This window comes from Equus quagga, unplaced genomic scaffold (genome assembly GCF_021613505.1).
Source record: "Equus quagga isolate Etosha38 unplaced genomic scaffold, UCLA_HA_Equagga_1.0 251_RagTag, whole genome shotgun sequence".
NCBI lineage: Eukaryota > Metazoa > Chordata > Mammalia > Perissodactyla > Equidae > Equus > Equus quagga.
Window position 1 is genome coordinate 192,905 of NW_025799859.1, and position 21,415 is coordinate 214,319.

The following is a 21,415-nucleotide window of genomic DNA, read 5'->3' on the forward strand; positions in this document are numbered from 1 at the left end:
AACGCACATGTACAACACATCTCAACTACCTTCTTCAAAAAGGATATTAAACTACTTCAAAGCAGGGATATAAATTTCCTCCATGAAGGGAGTAAGATGAAGTACCACAGTTTTATTAACTTCCTATTACAGGAAGAGATGTTCAAAGAGAAGCAACGTTTCTGGGTAAGCTTTCTGAGCACCAGATGTTCACAGTTTTTAGAAATTGGAGATGTTGGATATAAGCTAACTACAACTTTCCTTTTGTAAAACACGATAAAAAAATTCACCAGCTTCCTGTCTCTAAAAACCAGCCTCAGCATACCAGGTTGCAAGTGGTTCAACACTGACAGTATCAAATTTCTTGTTAGAGATTTAAAGTCTGGAACAGGAAAGAGGGGACCTAGTGTCCAGACTATTATTAACAAACTATACTTACTAAATAGCTAAGTGGCCTTTTACTTTAATCTCCCTTTACCTCTAAAATGATCTCTTATGAACCTTCTAGCTATAAAGTGACGTTAACACTGCCACAATGTCTACCTTATATCTAGCCATTGTGTTTACACCTCACTTATCACTTGGGTACTAATACACCCAAGTGATATCTTGTATCTAGACCTTCGCTATTTGCAAGGGGTCACTGCTATATATTTATCAGATCAAGAATACATAAAAATAATTTTTTTAGGGCCAGCCCTGTGGCCGGGTGGTTAAGGTCGTGCGCTCTGCTTCGGTGGCCCAGGGTTTTGCTGGCTAAGATCCTGGGCACGGACATGGCACCACTCATCAGGCCACGGTGAGGTGGCATCCCACATGCCACAACTGGAAGGACCCACAACTAAAATATACAACTATGTATTGGGGGGGATTTGGGGAGCAAAAGCAGCAAAAAAAAAAAAAAAAAGATTGGCAACAGTTGTTAGCTCAGGTGCCAATCTTTAAAAAAAAAGATAACTTTTTTAGATTTTACCAAGGAACTTTAAGGTGTTTTGACACAATTAGTTTCTATCACTCTACAGCTATCTCTTGGAATCCTCCCCTTTAGATATGGATTTGATTTGTTTATACCAAAATAACCGACAACACATTAAGGTGCTTACTGAGCTATTTTTTTGTGTTTTTTTTGCCAATGAAAAAAAAATACACCTTAAAGATAAAGATAACCCCAGCCCTAGTAGAAAGGTAAGTCACACAATGTAGCATGAGAAAGCATAAGCAGTTACACTGTGTGAACAGAAAAAAAAGGGGTCATTTATTAATACTGATCATGTATCAACAACCCTTATTCCATCTCATATTCTTCTGATAACCCATTCCTCACGTAGCCTATCACAAATTCATAATTCCGCAATAGAAAAACAGCCCGGTAGAGATTAAGGCTCAATTTTACTACAGCACACAACTTGTAGGATGGTTTCAAACTTTCTTTCCTGAAAAGCACTGAAGGACCAGTGGGTGTTATGAATTACCCACATGATTTTGGGTCACTTCATCTCAGATGCATCCTCTGCAGACTTCCCTATCTACCTCACTGGGTCACTGAGAGAAAGGAAATAATGACAAGCGTTCTTTAAAGGTGTCACATGGAAAACGATCATGAAACATACTAGCAGATCGTTTTACGAAGTACTGTCACTCTTTGCAAATAGGAACAGGAGGGCTGAGCAAAAATCCATTACTCGTGGACGCTAAAATTTTCCGGGTAGCATGGCGGATTACGTGAGGGACGTGCCTAACCCAGGGAGGCTTAAGTGTGACCCCGCCACTCCCACTTTCGGGGCAGTTGACGCTTCACGTCCACCCCATCCCGGGGACACGCTTCTTGAAAGCCAGGCCTCCCAGGCGCCCCCGTGAGAAATGCGACGCGGAGTGGGTCTGGCCACGTTGCTGGCGCAAGAGCCCTGGAGGCCCGGTGACGGCTCTCGGCGCCCAGACCCTAGGCCCGCGGCCTGCAGACCAAGCGCCGACAGGGACCCCCAGGCAGGGCCCCGCTCACCCTACGCCCTCCCTCAGCGCAGTCCGGCCCCGGGGTCTGTCCTCCCAGGCCCCGGGAAGGAGGAAACCCACTTCCGCCGCGTCCATGATCTCCCGCGGCTTCTCCTGACTCTTGCGGCTGGCGTCGGCGCTGGGCATCGGGACAACTGGACCGGGCAGCGGTCACCACCCTCCCTCGCAGGCTTCCGTAGGGCAGACCCAAGGGGCTTCTCCCTCCAGCACAGTCTCCGCCCTCCCGGAACTCCAGATACAGCACACGCGCTCGGACTCCGCGTGGAGGGTCAGCTCTGGAAAGATCGCGAGAACCGCAGCTCTCTCGAGATCCCGGAGCGGTGTAAGGAGGACTGCGGCGCGCCGCCGTCTCCTCCGCTTGCCCCGCCTCTGTGCTGTTCGCCGGGAGTTGGAGGGAATCCCCGGGACTTCGTTATAGTCTCCTGGGATTGGCTCTAAGGGGGCGGGGGCGGAGGCGGCGGGGGGGGGTGCCGGTGTACCAGAGGGCGCGTGATGGAACTCCGTTGCTTTTTAGCTGTATGCCAACTAGGACTTCTGCTCTGTTCTCTCTTCGTGTTTATCGAGCCCTCCTGGCTTTAACCGCAGGCTATTCGCTAAAACACCCACCCAAGCTCAGGCCTCGGCTTTTCAAACTTCCTTGGGCTTCCCGGCCCTCGCTTTCCCCAGCGGCGGTGTAGCTGCCTGGGATCATAGGAGACCTCTTCACAACCTGCTGCTCTGTGCATTGGGACACAGGAGAGCTGGGTTACAGGCATTTGGCGTACTAAGGTAGGATTGGGTACCGGTACCCAAGTGGTAAGTGACGTGTAAACACAATGGCAACCCCCCCCCCCCCACACACACACACAGTTGCACCGGTTGCCTCGACCTGTTGCTTTGGTAGAGGCAGTGCATGGTGTTGGTTGTCCGATGGATCTCCCATCTCCAAAGGAATCTCCCCAGGTTAGCAGCTCAGTTAGCAGCTTTTTTAAAGAAAAAAATGTCATTCATAAGCCTTTCATCGCAGTTGAAAGTAATTTGGGGGCTTGGTTAAATACTATCTCCCTGTTAGACTTCTTTGCACTCCATGAAGTTTTAACGCTCTCTGTAGTGTCTTAGCCTGGCACAAAGTGGCACAGTTAATACTTGTTAAGGAGTGCAGGTAGACTCCAGTGCAGGTGAAGGGTTCTGGAGGCTACGTCGTTCAGGTCCTTGGATAAAATAGAACAAAGACATGGTCCCTGCCCTTGTGTGTGAAGTAGAGGCAGGGGTGCTATGAAAGTTTCTTTGAGGGCATTCACCTCAGGCTTCCCCGAGGAAGCGATACTTCAGCTAAAATCTAAAGCAGGAATAGGAGTCAGCCAGGTGAAGAGGGGCCAAAAGAATATTCCAGGCAGAGGGGGTTAGGGAGAGAAAGATCATGGTTCAGTTTTCAATGTAGTGCATATGAGATGCATTTGAGACATTCAAGGGGAGATGTCCAGGTAACCACTGGCCTTGTGGGGTCTGGAGCATAGAAGAGAGGTCTGGGTTACAGGTCAAGATGAGTAAGACGCCAACAGGTAGGTAATTGAAGCCCTGGACTAGGGAAGAAAACGTTCCAAGAAGAGAGTGTTAACATTGTCAGCTGCTGCGTAGACCTCAAGTAAGATGATGACTGAAACATATTTGTTGAATTTGGCAACATAGAGGTCATTGGTGTTCTTATAAAGCCTGTTGATGGTAAAGTAAGGGAGTCAGAATGAGCTGAGAAGTGAGTGACAGTGAAGAAATGAGAATAAAAGTCATTTTAGTAAACCTTTATGTAGTGCTTACGGTGTGCCAAACGCAGTGGTCAGTGTTTTACATATACTCGTTTAATTCTTACACCAGCATTATCAGAGAGAGAATGCTATCATCTTGTTTTACATATGGGGGAATTGGTACATAGAGAGGGGAAGTAATTTGCCCTTGGTCTCAGAGTCATTAAATGATGTATTTCAATTCAGGTAGTGTGGTGCCAGAATCCATGTTCTTAACTACTATACTTTGCTTTCTTTCCTGTCTTCAGGAGACAATGAGAAGACTGGATGTGAGGGGAAGGGAAAATGTAGATGGTAGCTAATGGGGAATAAGTCAAGTGAAGCTTCTTTTAAGAGAGAGACTCGAATGCATTTAAAAACTGATGGGAAGGATCATGAAAAAGAAGATGAATATGCAAGACAGAGAAGGATTGAGAGATGGTGTAAGATTTTTTTTTTTTTATAAGGGAGAGATAAGGTTCAAAGAACAGGAGGTTGGACAAAGGGAAGTGGGAGAGTTCCTCTATCACAACTGGAGGAGAGGAGGCTAGGACAGTTGTAGTTGTTTGGTTTCAGGAAAATGAGAGAACTTCCATTTGATGACTTCTGTTTTCTGCAGAGAAAGCAGCTAAGTCATGAATGATGGGGTTAGGGGTTCGAGGGAAGGGAGAAAAGAGAGATTGAGGAGAATGGAAAAGGTTAAAATAGTTCTAGAGGTGCTGTGGTATTTGGTATTATTTCTGGGCATAAAGGAGCCAGTTGGTATGGGATCATGAGTTGGTCATGGAAGTGAGACTCCTCCAGTAGCACATGGCTGGTCTGGTGCAGTCACATGGAGGCAAACAGTTGCTTCACTCAGTGTGAAGTTTTGGTGCTGATGCTGCTCAGCAGAAGGGAGCCCAAAATAGATCTGTCTTGAGTAGCCGTACATATGCTATACACATCAGGTGAATGAGAAGGAAATTTTTACGTGTAATTTGAAAGTCAAACCAACGTTGGGCAAATTAATTTATCCTTAAATCAGGATGGAGGAAAGGACAGAGGTTCAAATAGTTGATTGTGGTTATCCAGAGAGATAGGTCATGCTGAAATTTGAGGAGTAAAGTTTGAAGAAAAGGAGTAAGATTTTATTCCACATGTAATTGATCAATGATTATAAGCATCTACTTTATGCCAACCATTGTGCCAGGAAAAAAGCCTTGTGATTCTCCTAGAACAGAAGGGCATGAAAGGCCATCTCCCACTCTCTTCCTTATCTCCCCCAAGAGGCTGTCTGATGAGGTCTGGGACTGTCTGCCACCCCCTCCCACCAATGTAGCTGCACAATGTAAAATTGCGTAGCTGGAGTCTAGAAGTGGCTCCTCACCAACAAGGGTCCCATAACTCACATTGCAGGCATCTGGCCCTTTTTGCTGTAGTGTCGTCCTTTTTGGTGTAGGACAAGGATCACGGGGAGCTGGCACCTTTGGCTTATTCTTTTCATTGTTGAAGTAAGTAACAAACCATCTAAATCTAAAAGTGGCTTGTTATATCTTTACTGATGGAGTCAGTCGGGCTTGACCTTGGTCTTGCTTGTCTTGTGTGTTCCTGTCTGGCCAGGAGCCAGCGTGGGATTCTGCCAACTACCAAATGTGTCCATTCCAAACTGTACCTGTAGGGACCAGGAAAATGACTATGTGAAGGCCCCCATAGACCTATTCTAGGTGTTGTTGTTAAGAGGTTTGAAGCACAGTTGTGATTCCTGATCCTTTGTATGTGATTCTTTTTCCCTTGGAAAAAAGAAGGTTGTAGGATATCTATCTGCTGAGTAAGTTACTGCTAGTCCTTCTCTTTGTTCCTAATGCTCTGGAATTTCACAATGTGTACCATCCTATGAGTCTAAATTCACCATTGTGCTAGACACTCATGTTACTTTGTTCTGGGGCATTTTCTTGAAAAGTTTCTTTGATGATTCTCTCCCTTTCATTTTCTCTCTGCTCTCTTACTTAAATTCTGACTATTCAAATGTTGGCCTTTCTGAGGTGGTCTTCTAATTTTCTTATCATTTCCATTTTCCATCTCCTTGCCTTTTTGGACTGCTTTTGGGAGATTTCTTCAGCTTTATCTCCTAATCTTTCGTTTGAGATTTTCTCATTTCTGCCATCATGTTTATAATTTCCCAAGCACTTTTGTTTTCTCTGAAGGGTCCTTTTAAAGAATAGCATCCTGGGGCTGGCCCCATGGCCGAGTGGTTAAGTTCACACGCTCTGCTGCAGGCGGCCCAGTGTTTCGTTGGTTTGAATCCTGGGTGCAGACATGGCACTGCTCATCAAACCACGCTGAGGCGGCGTCCCACATGCCACAACTAGAAGGACCCACAACGAAGAATATACAACTATGTACCGGGCGGCTTTGGGGAGAAAAAGGAAAAGATAAAATCTTTAAAAAAAAAAAAAAAAAGGAATAGCATCCTGATCTTTTTACATGAGTGCAAGATCTTATCTTTCTGAGCATGTTAATATGGTGATTGGGGGGGAGGGGTGGTAATTTTAAAAATATTCTCTCTGCATAGCCCATTTCTTACAAGTTGCTTTTTGTTTGTTTTTGGTCTCTGTCTTCCATGTTGGAGACTCACCATGGCTGTCTGGTGAATCCTTATTTATTTTATTTTTTTCTGTATATTGTTGTTTTAACATCTTTTTTTGGGCGAATCCTCGATTGTCTGCTTATGTTAAAAGTGGGGACTAAAAAGCTAGTTAGAAGCTCTGAGCACTGGGATGGGGTTTGTTAATTCTGAGTTTTACTGTACAATGATCTCCTTGGGCCATTTGATGGGCAACCCCAGGTGTCAGTATCTTTAGATCTTTTCCCCTGGCTGGTCAGATTGTTCAGGAAGAGACTCTCCTAGTCTCCTGCCTGAAAAGTAAAGGCCTGCCAGTATTTGGGGAATATTTAGCATTCAACATACCTTTGGTGACTGACTAGCCCTCATTTTGGGACAGTACCCAGTTCCTAAAGTCAAGGACCCTCCTTGTACCTTCTCCAGAGAATGTGTCGCGTCAGATGGGAGAGGACTCTTGTCGAAAGAGTGGAGAAGGGAGGGATGCAGAGAACAGACTTCTCGTGCAGCTTTCCCCAAATACTCCTTCTTACAACTTCCACTCCACACCTCCATTTCCAGAGGTACTTGGTGCTGCTTGTCTTGAGTTTTTTGAGGTTTCTATGGGATCAATTAGCTTTCCTGACTGCTACCTAAGGATTCAGCTTTTCATATCTGCAAAGTTGGTTACCACTGGTCTGTCTGCTCTCCAGCTTCCCACATTTTGTGGGTGTTGTTTCCCCTTCTGCTCTCCCATCTTCTTGATTGTAGTTTTTCTAAGATTAGCGGCAGGAGCAAAACTGGATCTGCCGTCTTAGCACAGAAGTCACTTTTCATGTTTTGTTTTATATGTGTCAGCATACACGAGGCTTTTAGCAGGTGACTTGTACTTACTATGATGAACACCAGTGCTCATTCATTCTTTCAACAAGTATTTATTTATTTATTTATTTATTTTTATTATTATTATTTTTATTTTTTTAAAGATTGGCGCCTGGGCTAACAACTGTTGCCAATTTTTTTTTTTCTGCTTTATCTCCCCAATCCCTGCTGTACATAGTTGTATATCTTAGTTGCAGGTCCTTCTAGTTGTGGGATGTGGGACGCCGCCTCAATGTCGCCTGATGAGCTGTGCCACGTCCGCACCCAGGATCCGAACCCTGGGCCGCCGCAGCGGAGCGTGTGAACTTAACCACTCGGCCACGGAGCTGGCCCCCGTCAACAAGTATTTGTTGAGTGAGTGCCAACTATGTGCCAGGCATTAGTCTAGGCATTTGGGATACATCAGGGAACAAAGTAGATAAAGATCCTAGCTCTTGTGGCTCTTATCTTTTAGAGAAGGAGGCAGATGATAAATAATAGATGTAATACGTAAATTATGTAACATGTTAGAAAGTGATAGAAAGAAAAAGTAGAGCAAGGTAAGGGGAGTGGGGAGTGTGGGAGGGCAGGAGGGTGGGGTGGGATGCAGTATTAAATATGCTGGTCAGGGTAGGCCTCATTGAGAAAGTGACGTTTGAAGATTTGAAAGCAGTAAGAGATGTGGCCATGTGTATATCTGAGGAAGGGCATTCCTAGCAGGGGAAAAGCCAGTGCAAAGGCTTTAAGGTAAGAGGAACAAGGCCAACACTGTATATAATAGAGTAATGTCTTCAGGGCCTCTAAAGTGTAGGACTAAATGAGTCCAACTTGCCAAGCTATTTTTTTAAATTGTGATTTAGAAAACTACATAATATAAAATTTACCCCCCTAACCTTTTTAAAGCATACTGTTTAGTAGTGTCAACTATATTCACATGGTTGCATAACAGATCTGTAGAACTTTTTCATCTTGCAAAACTGAAACTATACTCATCAAACAACTCACCATTTCTCCCTGCCCCAGCCCCTGACAACCATCATTCTGCTCTCTGTTTTCATGATTTTGCGTACTCTAGATATTTCACATAAGTGGAATCATACGGTATTCGTTCTGTTGTGAATTGCCAAGCTTTTTGAGTTCTTGTATTGCAAATTTGTTCTGGCTCTTCTAGCTGTCTTTCTTTCAGCTATTACTTCCTCATGCCTGCATGTAATTCATATCTACCACCCCCTATTTACCAGCTGAATCAGATAGGATGCCTTTGGCTGCAAGGAAGAGAAACCCTGACTCAGACTGTTTTAAACAGTCAAGGAACATATTGCTCACATAGTACAGAGTTTAGAGAAAGGGAGAGTTCAGGTTTGGTTGATCCAGCTGTTCAGCAATGTCATCAAAGACTAAGCAGTTCTTTCTCTCAGCTCTGCCGGCTTCATCCTCAGGCTGGTAGCAAGATGGCTGCAGCTAATTCAGTCATCACATCCAGTCATGACGACATCAGGGAAGGAAAGAGACACCCTAGTTTCTTGTTCTTGTCTCTTAGACACAGAAACCTTTCCTCAAAATCCCTGCATAAGGCTTTCCTTCACATCTCATTGGGCAGAATTAGATCAGATGCCTGTGCCTGAACCAGTTATTGGGATGAGTTGGGAGTGTTGCCTCCATGGAAGCACATGGATGCATTGGAGAGAGGTGGATACCTAAATAAAATCAGATTCTGTTAGAAAGGAGGACGGGGAAAATGGATGCTGAGTAGGACAGTTGTGATACTGTGGTATAGTAAGAAATATATGTTTGGTCTTTATCTCTGGTTCCTGGCAAAGAACTTCTAGGGGCCAGCCTGGTGGCCCTGCGGTTAAGTTCGCATGTTCCGCTTTGGTGGCCCAGGGTTCACGGGTTCAGATGCCAGGTGTGGATATGGCACCACTTGGCAAGCCATGCTGTGGCAGGCATCCCACATATAAAGTAGAGGAAGATGGGCAGGGATGTTAGCTCAGGGCTAATCTTCCTGAAAAACTCAAAAAAAAAAAGAAAAAAAAACTTCTAAAACCCTTGGAATTTCCGAGGTGATAGGAGTGTCTTTTGTTATTCATAACAAGCACCTTTCAACCACACTTGAGTTTACATTAATGAGATGATTGGTGGCTGAAAGCCCCTAGATAACTCCAGGATGTGGACTGGTTGCCAGAGAAACCAACAGTGTGATCAGAGGGTTGGAACTTTCAGCCCCACCCCCACCTGCATCCCTGACCTCTGGGGAGGGAAGATGGGCTGGAGATTGAGTTAATCACCAATGGCCAATGAGCTAATAGATCATACCTATGTAATGGAACCTCCATAAAGACCCTAAATGAGGGGGTCCAGACAGCTTCTGGGTTGGTGAACACATCCATGTGCCGGGAGGGTCATGTAACCCAAACTCTGGCGACAGAAGCTCCTTGTGCTCAGGATCCTTCTGGACCTTGCCCTGTGTACCTCTTCATCTGGCTGTTCAATTGTATCCTTTATAATAAAAGAGTAATAGTAAGTAAAATGCTTCCCTGAGTTCTGTGAGCCATTATAGCAAATTATCAAAACTGAGGAGGAGGTCATGGAAACCCCTGATTTGTAGCCAAGTCAGACCCAAGTGTGGGTAACCTGGGAACTGTAGGGGAGGAGGACATTTCCTCTCCCCAAATGTGGGTTCGTCTGGCCGGAGAACGAATTAAATTCACATGAGACAGAATAGCAAGAGAAAATTAAACAAAGCTTTATGAGGAACCATGGCCCGGGGCCTTTCTTCCCGAAGGAAGGGCACCGAAGAAGTGGGGTGCACATAGTGGTTATATACCCCCAAATGGGGTGTTTCACATGTGATTGAAATGTCCCTCCCACAATAGTCACAAGATTGCCCTGTCGGCACAGTGCTTGATGGACACAGCAGGCAGTGGTCTGCTATCTCGGTGGGTGCAGCAGGAGGCAAGTGGATTGTCTGGAGCTGGGTGGTCACAGGTGAGCGCAGCAATCAGTTCCTAGCCTAAGGAAAGATGCTTAATCCTTAAAGAAATGCCAAAGTTGGGAGGGGGAGGGAAGTCAGTTACAGGAAGTTACCAGACTAGCACAATAAAATGCAGATTTTAAGTCCTTGTCTTTGGTATTGATTAAGAGTTTTTGGAGAGAAGGTCATCTCCTTTCTTCTTCCTGGTACAGAGAGGGAGGCACCTTTTACAGATAGAGATTTACCTTACAAATGTAAATGTGTCCTAACAAAGGGCAAGTTCCATTCCTCAGAGCCTCCTTGCCTGTCCCAGTTTATCAAAAGCAATGAGCCTCAAATAATCCTGATGCCAAAGAGACATATCTTGGGGTGGCCATTTCCAGGTCCCCACAGAACCAAGTATTTTTAACTGGTGTCTGAAGTGGGAGCAGTCTTGTGGAACTGAGCCCATAACTTGTTGGGTCTGCACTGACTCCAGATAGTTAGTGTCGGAATTGAATTGACTTGCAGGACACCCAGTTGGTGTCTTCAGGGAAATGGAGAATTGCTTGGTATGGAAAACCCATACGTTTATGATGAGGAATTTTAGGCTGCTTAATTTTAAAACGGTTTATGATGAGGATTTTAGGCTGGTTACTTTTAAAACTACAGATGAGAAGGAGGCTCCGAGGACTGGAATTTTGCTTACCCTTTTGAGAGACATTTGCGTTTGTGAAGGAAGGGGGGATGACCTTGTCGGGACCTGAAATTGGCCACCCGAAGATATGTCTCTTTGGCATCAGGATTGTTTTGGGCTGATTGCTTTCGATAAACTGCGGGAAGGAGGCTCTGGGGAATGGAACTTGCCCTTGTTGGGACACATTTACATTTGTAAGGTAAATCTCTATCTGTAAAAGGTGCCTCCCTCTCTGTACCAGGAAGAAGAGGAGAGATGACCTTGTCCCTAGAAGCTCTTAATGGGGAAGGCAAGAACTTAAGTTGGTTGCTGTCTGTCAATCTCATATAACTGGTTTAGGGTGGTGGCGTCTAACCTTTCTAACCTTTACTTAATCCGATTTGATTCTTGTCTAAAAGTCATGGGATCACCCAATGACCAGACCCCACCTGCACTGATACCATTTTAACTTTTTTTCATGTTCTTTCCTTTGTCTTGTAAAGAGATGAATCATATACCTATGCCTTAAATTTAGCCCTAACCCTCAACTCGGGGCAGCAGCAGGAGCTCTGACTGCCCGTGGGTCCTGTCCCCACGCACCAGCTCTGCCTGCCCATGGGTCCTGTCTCCAGGCCAGCGGGGGCAGCAGCAGCGGCCCTGCCTGCCCATGGGCCCTGTCCCCATGCTATTCTATTGTCTAAATAAAAGAGCACTACTGCCAGATCTTGAGAGTCCAAGAAATCTTTCTTTCGACTCCTCAGCTCACCGACCCCGCATCACACTTGGTGTCAGAAGTGTTATGAGTAGAAACAGATAATAGTAGTAATAATGAAGCCCAGAGTGTCAGCTACACTATGTGATTTGAGGAAAGTCATTAAACATCTCTGATCCTCAATCTTTTCGAGAAAATGAAGATAATGGTATTTTTCTCATGTGATGATTAAATGACATAATAATTGAAATGAGAAAACATGCATAAAACCACCCAGGACAGTCCATGGCACATAGTATTTCCTATTCCAGTAGTTCTGCAATTGTGGTCCCTGGACCAATAGTATCGACATCAGCATCACCTGGTGGTATGGGCTGAGTTGTCTCATTCCTCCCCCACAATTCGTATGTTGAAGTCCTAACCCCAGGTACCTCAGAATGTGACTGTATTTGGAGATAGGGTCTTTAAAGGGGTAGTTAAATGAAAATGGCGTCAGTAGTGTGGGCCCTAATCCAATATGACTGGTGTCCTTCTAAGAAGAGGAGATTAGGACACAGACACACACAGAAGGATGACAGGGAGAAGACAGCCTTCTGCAAGCCAAGCAGACAGGCCTCAACAGAAACCTACTCTGCCTACACCTTGATCTCAGATTTGAAGCTTCCAGAACTGTGAGAAAATAAATTTCTGTTAAGCTCCCCAGTCTGTGGTACTCTTATGGCTGCCTGAGCAGACTAGTACTTCTGGGAACCTGTTAGAAGTATAGAGTCTCTGGCCCCATCCCAGACCTAGAGTCAGAAACTCTGAGGGTGGAGCTCAGCACCCTGTGTTTTACAAGCCCTTTAGATGATGCTGATACACATTCAAGTCTGAGAAGGGCTGGCCTAGTTTTTAAAGTGCAGGAACCTGAGCAGCCTGGGTTCATATCCCAGCTCTACCACTTAGTGGCTGTGTGATTTTGGGACTTTTAAAACCTCTCTGTGTTTCAGTCTCCTCATCCGTAAAATGGATATAACCTAGTCCTTAGCTCTTGGGTTGCTATGGTGATGAGTCCATCCAGATAGAATTTAGAACAGTGCTTGGTGCATAGTTAATGCTCATCAAGTGTAAACTATTATTATAGTAGGTAACATGTAAATGTTGAATCTAAGTCTCATTTTAAATGGTCGGGTTTGGAAAAAGAGACAGTAGCCAAGTTTATTGGAATTATTTGTAAAGTGAGGGCCTGGGGACTCCCCTGAGTAAAGTGGAATGCTCCAATCCCTATTACAGCTGCTTGAAACACTTCTTTTACTCCCTTCCTGGTTTATGATTGTGATGTGGAAAATGCAGATGGGGCCAAGTTCTTTGGAGTTTATGCAAATAACACATAGCACACATTGTTATGTTGCTCTTCATCCTCTGAGAAGGCCCATTGTCATCAATTCTATATCCTGTTCCCATGGGAACTTTACCTTTTTCTCCTCTTCACATTCTGTTCTTGATGGATTGTCTAGTTTCTCACTTAGACAACTTATCCTCTTCCCCTCATGGCTCGTTTAAAACCACCTTCTATTTTAAAAAAAAAAGTTTCCCATCGAGGCGTCTAGATACTCATTTCCCTTGTTTTTCACTTGCCTTCCATCTGAGGAGATTCCAATTGTTTTACAGTGTGCAGCTGCCACTAGAAACTAATGATATTTTCACTGAGTGAGTTGCATTTCCAAGACTTGTTTCTGTATATTTGATTGTCTTCAGTATTTTATGTGAGTTGTAAACACACTGGGTAGAAACAACTCAATAAATGACAAACAGTAAAATGAATAATAAAAAGTTACAGTCTCATAAAAGGAGAGTGAGTGGGGCCCCTCTCCCAAATAGAGGTAAGCCAGGAATATCAGTATGTGATGAAAATGCTGGCTAGCTACTTTACCTTAAAATATTCTTTCAGTCACAAACTTGTTTTTATAATCTTCCCCTGCAGTACACAGTTTGCTTTCCCTTCTACTTACCTTCTTAATCACTCTAGGAAACATAACCATTCGTTTATCATCTAGGCCCCAATCTTGGTGTCATTTCTTACTGCTTTTTCTTCTCCCCAACACTGAAAAATCTGCCCAAATCTTTCTGCTATTGCCTTTTTAACATTATCCATCTCTAACTTATCTCAAAGACCAGACTTTCTACAATTGTGTGGAACTGGAGAGTTCAGGGTAAATAATAATCCATTTGCTAGATTATCTCCAATCTCTTTGTAATTCCATATATGACCGTAGCCATATCCAGAAATTCTATAAAGGCCTTTAAACGCCCTCCCTGCAATAAACTGAAATGTAAAATACAAAGCAAATGTAAAGTATATGCCACTTTTAAAAGAATTGTACATGAGCCAGGAGCTGGGGGAAAATCAAAATCTCAGTAATAATAATTACAGGACTCCGTGGGCCTCTTGTTGTCTGACTTTTCCTATCCATTATTCAGGTGCCTTTTTGTTGTTTTCTGCTTTGTTCACTTTAACATAATATCCTTCAGTTTTTCACTATTAAGCTCACCACTGTCACTATTCAGGGAGAATGTGGTTTTATCATCTACCTTTTCTTTAAGAAAAAGTTTTTACTTTTAGAAATGCTCTTCACTGATAATTATTTTCTCCAACTTAATGTCCTTTATCTATTCTCAATGTTCCTGAATATGCCTTTAGACCCAAAGGAATTATTTTCCATATTCTAAAGAATAACCCTGCTAAAGTCATGTATAAACAGGTTATGCTAAATTAAAACACTTAATTCCATTTACCTCTTCATTTTATTAGGTAACTCTGTGATCCAAACTTAGATTGGTCTTCCTAATTGAGTTACCCAATCCAAATGTTTTTAAGAAAATCTAGTCCCTCCCTATTCCCTGAGCTGTGGCAGATCAGGTTTCTAAAGGCAGCTGCAACAATATCTCCCATCCTGTATGTTCTTTTGCAATGTGACCATGCTACTCCCTCCTCAAGAAGTAGAGTTTATTTTCACTCCCTTTCAATCTAGACTGGCCAGTGATCTAGTTTGACCAACAGGATGCAGCAGAAATGATGTTCTGCAACCTTCAAGATTGGGCCTTAAGAATCTGCAGCTTCTGCCTTCAAGTCTTGAAATGTTCTTTTTTGGAACCAGCTGCCATCCTGTGAGGAAACCCAAGAAGCCATAGGAAGAGTCCTCATGGAAGAAAACCAAAGACATTGGCCAACAGCCCCAGCTGAGCTCCCAGCTGGGATGTGAAAGAGGCCATTTTGGATGTTCCAGCCAACTCAGGACTCTTGCTGACACTCTATGAACTAGAACTGCCTGATCAGCCCATAGAAATATGAGGAATAATCAATTGCTGCTGTTTTAAGCCACTACATTTTGAGATGGTTTGCAGTGCAGCAATACCTAACTGGACTACTACGGCTTCACTCATCTTGTTTTTGAGGCCTTGCACCAAGTTCAGCTGCATGCCTCACCACCCTCAGACCTCTGCAAGGAAGTATGACATTTTCTGGGTCTTCACAATCTCCTTCTAGGCTCCATCGACAAAATAGTTCACCCTTCAGTGATTCTGAAAATGGCCAAATGATAATCATAATACTTATTAAGACCTTTTTAACGCTTGTGAGGTGCCAGGCACAGTTTTAAGTGTAATGTATTTATTAATATATTTAATCTAGAACAACTTTTTGAGCTAGCTATTATTATTATCCTCATTTTTACCGATGGGAAAACCAAGGCACAGAGAGGTGAATTAACTTGTATAAAGTCCAACAGCAGGTGGTGGAATCACCATCAGAACCCAAGCATCAGATTACAGAGCCACATGCTTAGCCGCTGCGATGTACTGCCTCTCATAAATAATGCCTCAGATTCATCGGGTTAATCCTAAAGTGACTGAGGTGAGTGGTGTTTCTTTCGCTTATGTCACTTGATCCTCTTAGTTTAGTTAAGAAAGTTCTTTAAGGCTTTGATTGCCTCACTCATTTGTCCAAGGTTCTGGGCTGTGTCCCATGCTACCACTTACCTTTAGAAAAACCTAATGTTAGAAGAGTCTAAATGCTTGACTATTTCTACATTCACAGTTTGGGGTAGGATAGAGCGTTTGCCCGGTTTCTCCAGGTTCTTCCTCCCTGTGGGGCCACCGCAGAGGGCAGCAGAGTGACAGGCAGGCAGTGACCCGGAGGAGGAGCAGAGAAGGAGAGCTGGCCGAGAGGACCTAGGCGGGGCCGGCGTGGGGCTGAGCTCTTTACACGTGCTCTGGACCGCGGATGAGAGCCGGGCGGGAGCGCAGCACAAAGTCCCTCAGCAGTCGTGAGGCTGAAGGAGGGTTCGCCGCGAGGGCCGGCCAAAGCTCCGCCAGTGGGGCTTAAAGCGGAGAGAAGCCTCTGTGCTTGTTGTGCAGTTGCAGCCTTAAGACAAGCTCCCGGTGCCACTTGCCAACTAGACTCCCGCCTGCAGGTCCCTCCTAGGCAGCCTTCTAGAGATGTCACTCCAAAGGGGTGTGATTTTGCTTTAAGTAGCCTTAAAGCCCTTCTGCTTCCTATCTGCCTGATAACTGCCTCAGGAACTCTGAGGGAAATAAAAAAACTAATTATAAAATTCGATAGGTTGGCATTCTCATGCTGTATTCAGAGCAAAGCCTTTGGAGACAGACAGTCCTGGGGTCAGAGCCCCATCTCTGCTGCTTAATTGCTGTGTGGCTTTGGAAGAGTACTTTCTTCTCTGAACCTCAACGTCCTTAGCTGTAGAACCAGTTAGGGCTATTTACCTTGTGTGGTTGTCGTGGGGCATAAATAAGTCCTATAGGGAAAGCTTGTGGACTCATGTACCAAGCAACCATCAGGGTACCTATTATTTACATGCACAGTATGTGTTGGACTCCTGTATAACCAGGAATTACCATGTGGCCTTAGAGTATAAGCTGCAAAGCGTGGAGCTGGTGTTTCATGCTATACTATAGAATGTTTGCTCAGGAAAAAGACAACCACCACAATCTAGTTTAGAAAAATACTATCTTTTAAACCCTTCCCTTTTTACTTTCATCCCTTAAATGCTTTAGAGATATGTGGTATGAAACTGACTTCTATAAATTTAAAAAGTATCTAAGTCTCGATTGCATGTTCTTAATCTGAGGTTTAGTGGTTTCCCTGAGTCCATGACCCCCTGGAAATGATCTGCAACATTTTGTGTGTCCACATGTATGTGCGTTTTTTTAGGGGGAGATGATTCATAATTATCAACAGACTCTCAAAAGGGTCTGTGCCTAGACAAAAGACTAAAAAACTCTAATATAGAAACAACCTTTTAAATCTTCTACTGAAAGTAACTTGGAGGCCTTCCCTGACTTAAGACAAAGCAGGCACAGCTTTGGAAAGCGCTGGAAGTGGATCTCATCTTTCAGCCAAGGCCCAGTCTCTTTTCCCCAGGGTCTTCCTAAGAGAGTGGGAGGCTGAGGGTGCCCACTGGTACAGGTAACGCTGTAAAGACAGGACCACGTGGATGGAGAGGTGTTGCCTTCCCTAATTACAGCTGACAAAGACCAAAGCCCAAACTCAGCTGCACCTTCTGTCCCTAGGAAGTCACTTATGGAACAGACCTGTAATTAGGGTTTGCTACCTGAAACATAATTCTCAGGATGACGAATATCTAAATTACATCCCCAGACACATACCTGATGGCCATAAAGGGGCGGGTGGTATTCTTCAGCCAGTGGGGATTAATAAATGAGGATGATATCACTGAGAATCTCACAGGGGCAGGTGTCCAAGAGGCCCTTTTGGCTCCTGCACTGGGGCCCGACAGCCCACGCACTGGGCGCCGTCATTTGTGCCTGCGGGACAGAATCCGCACAAAGCAGAAGTGGCCACATCAGCATTTTGGGATTTCAGGTCAGCTTCTCTTATCCACAGACCCTCTCCCCCAGACTGTAAGGATGATTCAGCTAATTGATTCCACTTTATTTTTAAAGAACATGATTGTTGGTGTATAAACTAAATGAAAATATAGTCCTGGGGGAGGGGACTTACAGTGATTTAAGAGTTCAATGAACGATGACTGATTTTGCAATTGTTTTTATTACATCTGTTTAATTAATAGATAGTTTGTGAATTACGGAGTATACAATGTAAGATTTGTGGACTGCTTCAGGGAAACATTTCTGATCCGTGTAAATAAATTGAGATGAATGGTGGGTGCACCTGTTCCTAGCCTGTCCCGGGAATATTTGAAACTCTTGCACAGGATGAACGTCTGTTGGTGTCAGTGTGACAATAACAAAGCTGGCGCTGGGGTCAGGAAGTCTTTGGTGGGCGGGGAGCCACTGTCTGCAGCCAGAGCCTAGCCCGGCTGTGTGTTGTGATGCCCATCAACCAGGAAAGGGAGTCTAAGGTTTCCAATGATTTTCCCCCTTCACAAAGCTGTTGTAAAGTAAAGTACAAATCCTTCCTGAATGTTCCTAGCTTTCCTTCCTTTAGGAAGTTTTCAGTCAATGGGAAACAAAGCCTTATTCAAAGGATTAAAGCCGTAGTCATTCTATTGTTTACTGCTTCAATAATGCGGCTTTCCTTCCACAGACAAAATTTTCAATTCACAAATCATCTAAAAAACAGGAAACTTTTGGGAAACACGTGCTTATGATAACAAGGGATCTATCGTGCGGTATAGAAGTTTACACAAAGAGGCATCCGATTTTATTTAAAATTTTTTTGACTGTGCTGCGCGTCTGGATGCATTCTAGGAAGAGTATTCCTTAAAAGAAAAAGCCATACAGCTTATAACATAAAAGTAATCAGTTCCCACCCCCGTCTGCAGTCTCCAGAAGGGGGAGGAGTGGAGAGGTGGGGGAGCAGATTCTGGCTGTGTTTTCAAGGCTGCGCTCCAGGCAACACTGCAGAGGCAACAGGCATCTGCAATACCCTCTTCTCCCTGCTGTCCTTAGTCCTCTGCTTCTTCTCTCACTTCAGCCAAGTCCCCAGCCCTTACCAGGGGGGATGGAGGGAGAAGGGCTGGCAACACTGTGAGCATGGCTGGAGAGAATGTGCGAGAGAAGTGGTGGCAGGCGGCTCTGAGCTCTGGCTGTGGGAGGTAGCCATAGGGAGCCATAGAAGGTTAAAGAGGTTGTGTAAACAGTCATTACTTTTGCAAGCAGAGGAAAAGCAGGACTGGTGGGGGCCAAGGATGAAGCTGCAGCACTAAACTGTGAGCAAACTCACTCTGGAAATCAATTCCAGCTGCTTCTAAATAAGCTACCAAGAGAATTATTTTATTTAGATTCTTTACTTTGGTGTCAATCTTTTAATTTCTTTATCTGTATGCTAAAAGGAACACCACAGATCATCCTGAATAATAATTTTCAGTGTCTTTAATTCCCAATGTCATGATTTTTCCTGAGCTCCCCAGCTTCAACCGTTCCCTTTTTTATCCATACTTCTAGAGAAAATACCACTTTTCCCTAAAGGATGACAGAACCTATTTACTTCCTAACATTTTCTTCTATACTCTTGCTGCTCAAAGTGTGGTCTAGATCCCAGTAGCACTAGCAGCAGCATCTAGCTTGGTAGAAATGCAAACCCTCAGGCCCTACCCTGTGACTACTGAGTCAGAGTCTGCATTTAAGGGGATCCTCAGTGACTTGCATGTGCATTAAAGTTTGGGAAGGGCTGGTCTGTACCATACTACAAACCTGACTTATAATCCACACCATCCAGGCCTGCAGGATCCTACATTCTCTGGCCTTGCCCACTTCTCCAGTCTCATCCCATAGCACTCTACTGCTCATTCGGCCTCCAAGCTCTTGCACTCACTGTTCCCTCTGCCTGGAGTGCTCTCACCCCTCTGAGTATGGCTAACTCCTTTATTTCACTGCGGTGTCAGCTCAGATGTTACTTCCTTAGAGGAGGCTTCCCTCACCGCTCTATGTGAAAAATCACCCCCAATCCAGCCACTCTCTATCCCATTGCCCCGTTTTATATTTTTTATGGCACTTATTTTTAATGGAAGTCATTTTATTAATTCATTTTGGGGTCTGTTTTGTTGAGGGTTATATTTCCCGTGCCCAAAGAAATGCCTGGCACATCGAAGGTGCTCAGTAAATATTTATTGGGTGATTGAATAAAGCTTTGAGGATCATGAACAGTGAGAACCTGTGCCTGGACAATTCTAAGATCAGGAACCCTCTGAACCAACTCAACAGCTTTCGGTTAATTGGCCTAAGACCAATGCTTTTGAGTCCCAGATCAGTGGTTCTCAAAGCCTGGTCCCCAGACCAGCAGCATCAGCATCCTCTGGGATCTTCATAGACAGGCAGATTCTCAGGCCCCACCCCAGACATACCGGATCCAAAACCCTGATTCAGCAACTTAACATTAACATAAATTGTTAAGTCCAGCAATCTGTCTTAACAAGGCCTCGAGGTGATTCTGACGCACTGCCCCTTCCAACACTAACAGCTGACCTGTGTAAAGAACCCAGTGTTCAAAGCCCTTTCACATGGATCACTGTAGTTCTGACTTCAAAAAGTAGACCTGAGAAGTGGGCAAGGCAAGTGTCATTCCTATTTTATAGATGAAGAAACTGAGCCCAAGAAAATGATTTGTTTTGCCTAGAGTCATAGTTTTATCAGAATCACCTGGGATACTTGTTAAACTTGCCAATACCCGGACTCTACCCCAGACCTGCTGAATGAGAATCACTGGGGCTGGGGGGCCTCTGAAGTCTGGATTTAAAAAAGAAAAAGCTTCCTAGGAGATTCTGAAGCTCCCCAAAGTTTGAGAACCAATTATGCTAGAGAATAGAGGAATGGGAATTAGAAGTCATAGCCCCTTGTTCCTAAGGCGCTGCTCTTACAGGGTCTTGAGAAGCATAAGTACAGATGATACTGATCTTTAGTGAAAACAGTTAAACCAAAGTCTCAATAATTCTGTCACTTTTATTAGACCCTAACTCTATTTGCTACACTTAGGAACTAGGGAGAATCAAATTGCATGACAAGGGGCTGTTTTTGGTATATCATTTAGCTGTGACTATTATGGAATTAGCTAAGCAGACCATCAGCTAATGTTTGGCAGATCTTGTTAGTTTGTGATACAGGAATTAAAAAAAATTTTTTTCTGCTGTCGGGATTGTAAGGTATTTGACCTGTTTGGTGTACTCCTGCGGTCCTTTACCAGCTGCTATGCTTACTTTCCTTTGCTTACATCTTCCAATTAAGAAGAAAATTTAAAAAAAGAAAAAAGTTTCTCAAGCCAGGAGCTATGGCTGTTGAAGCGATCATTACAACCTCAGACATCATTTATTTACCTGGCTAGCCTGGAAAAGATGAACTTTTAAAAAGACTTCTCCAAATTGTCATGTAACTCCCAAATCTCTCTGTCCTCCCCAACCAGCTCCCAAAAACTCCAGACTCATAAATTCAACTGCTGTTGGAACAGTTCTCTTCTGAATGTCCTGCAGACATCTCGAGCTTGGCGCATCCAAAACCAAATTCATTACCACCCCACTCATTCTTCCTCTTCCATACACTCTATCAGCTAATGACTATACCATCTACTGCATTGTCCTAGCCAGAGAGCTAGGCCTTGTCTCTGGATTCCTTCCTTTCCCCCTCCAGATAGTCAACCAGTCCTTTCATTTTACTCGTAGATCGCTCTCTAATCCCTCTCCTCCTCTTCGTCTTCACCTCAGCTCTACCTCAGGCCTTCATCATCTCTTACTTAGGCCACCACAGTGCCTTCCAAAGTGGCCCCCATTATCTATGCTTCTAGCTGACTTCATTTCCCACTGTTCCTTCCTTCAGTACTACCAAACTGCTTTCACTTCTTCTTTTTTTTTTTTGAGGAAGATTAACCCTGAGCTAACATCTGCTGCCAATCCTTCTCTTTTTGCTGAGGAATACT

At 44.2% G+C, this 21,415-nt stretch overlaps 1 protein-coding gene across 1 annotated transcript in view; it reads right to left on the minus strand.

The window, feature by feature from the left end:
* LOC124233812 (aspartate--tRNA ligase, cytoplasmic) overlaps positions 1-2,272 on the minus strand; it is a 58,792-nt gene extending 56,520 nt beyond the window's left edge. Inside the window, exon 1 of the mRNA XM_046651032.1 lies at positions 2,050-2,272. Coding sequence (XP_046506988.1) covers positions 2,050-2,115 — 66 coding nt within the window. The 5' untranslated portion in view covers positions 2,116-2,272. The remainder of the gene's footprint in view (positions 1-2,049) is intronic.
* Between the last annotated feature and the right edge of the window lie 19,143 nt (positions 2,273-21,415).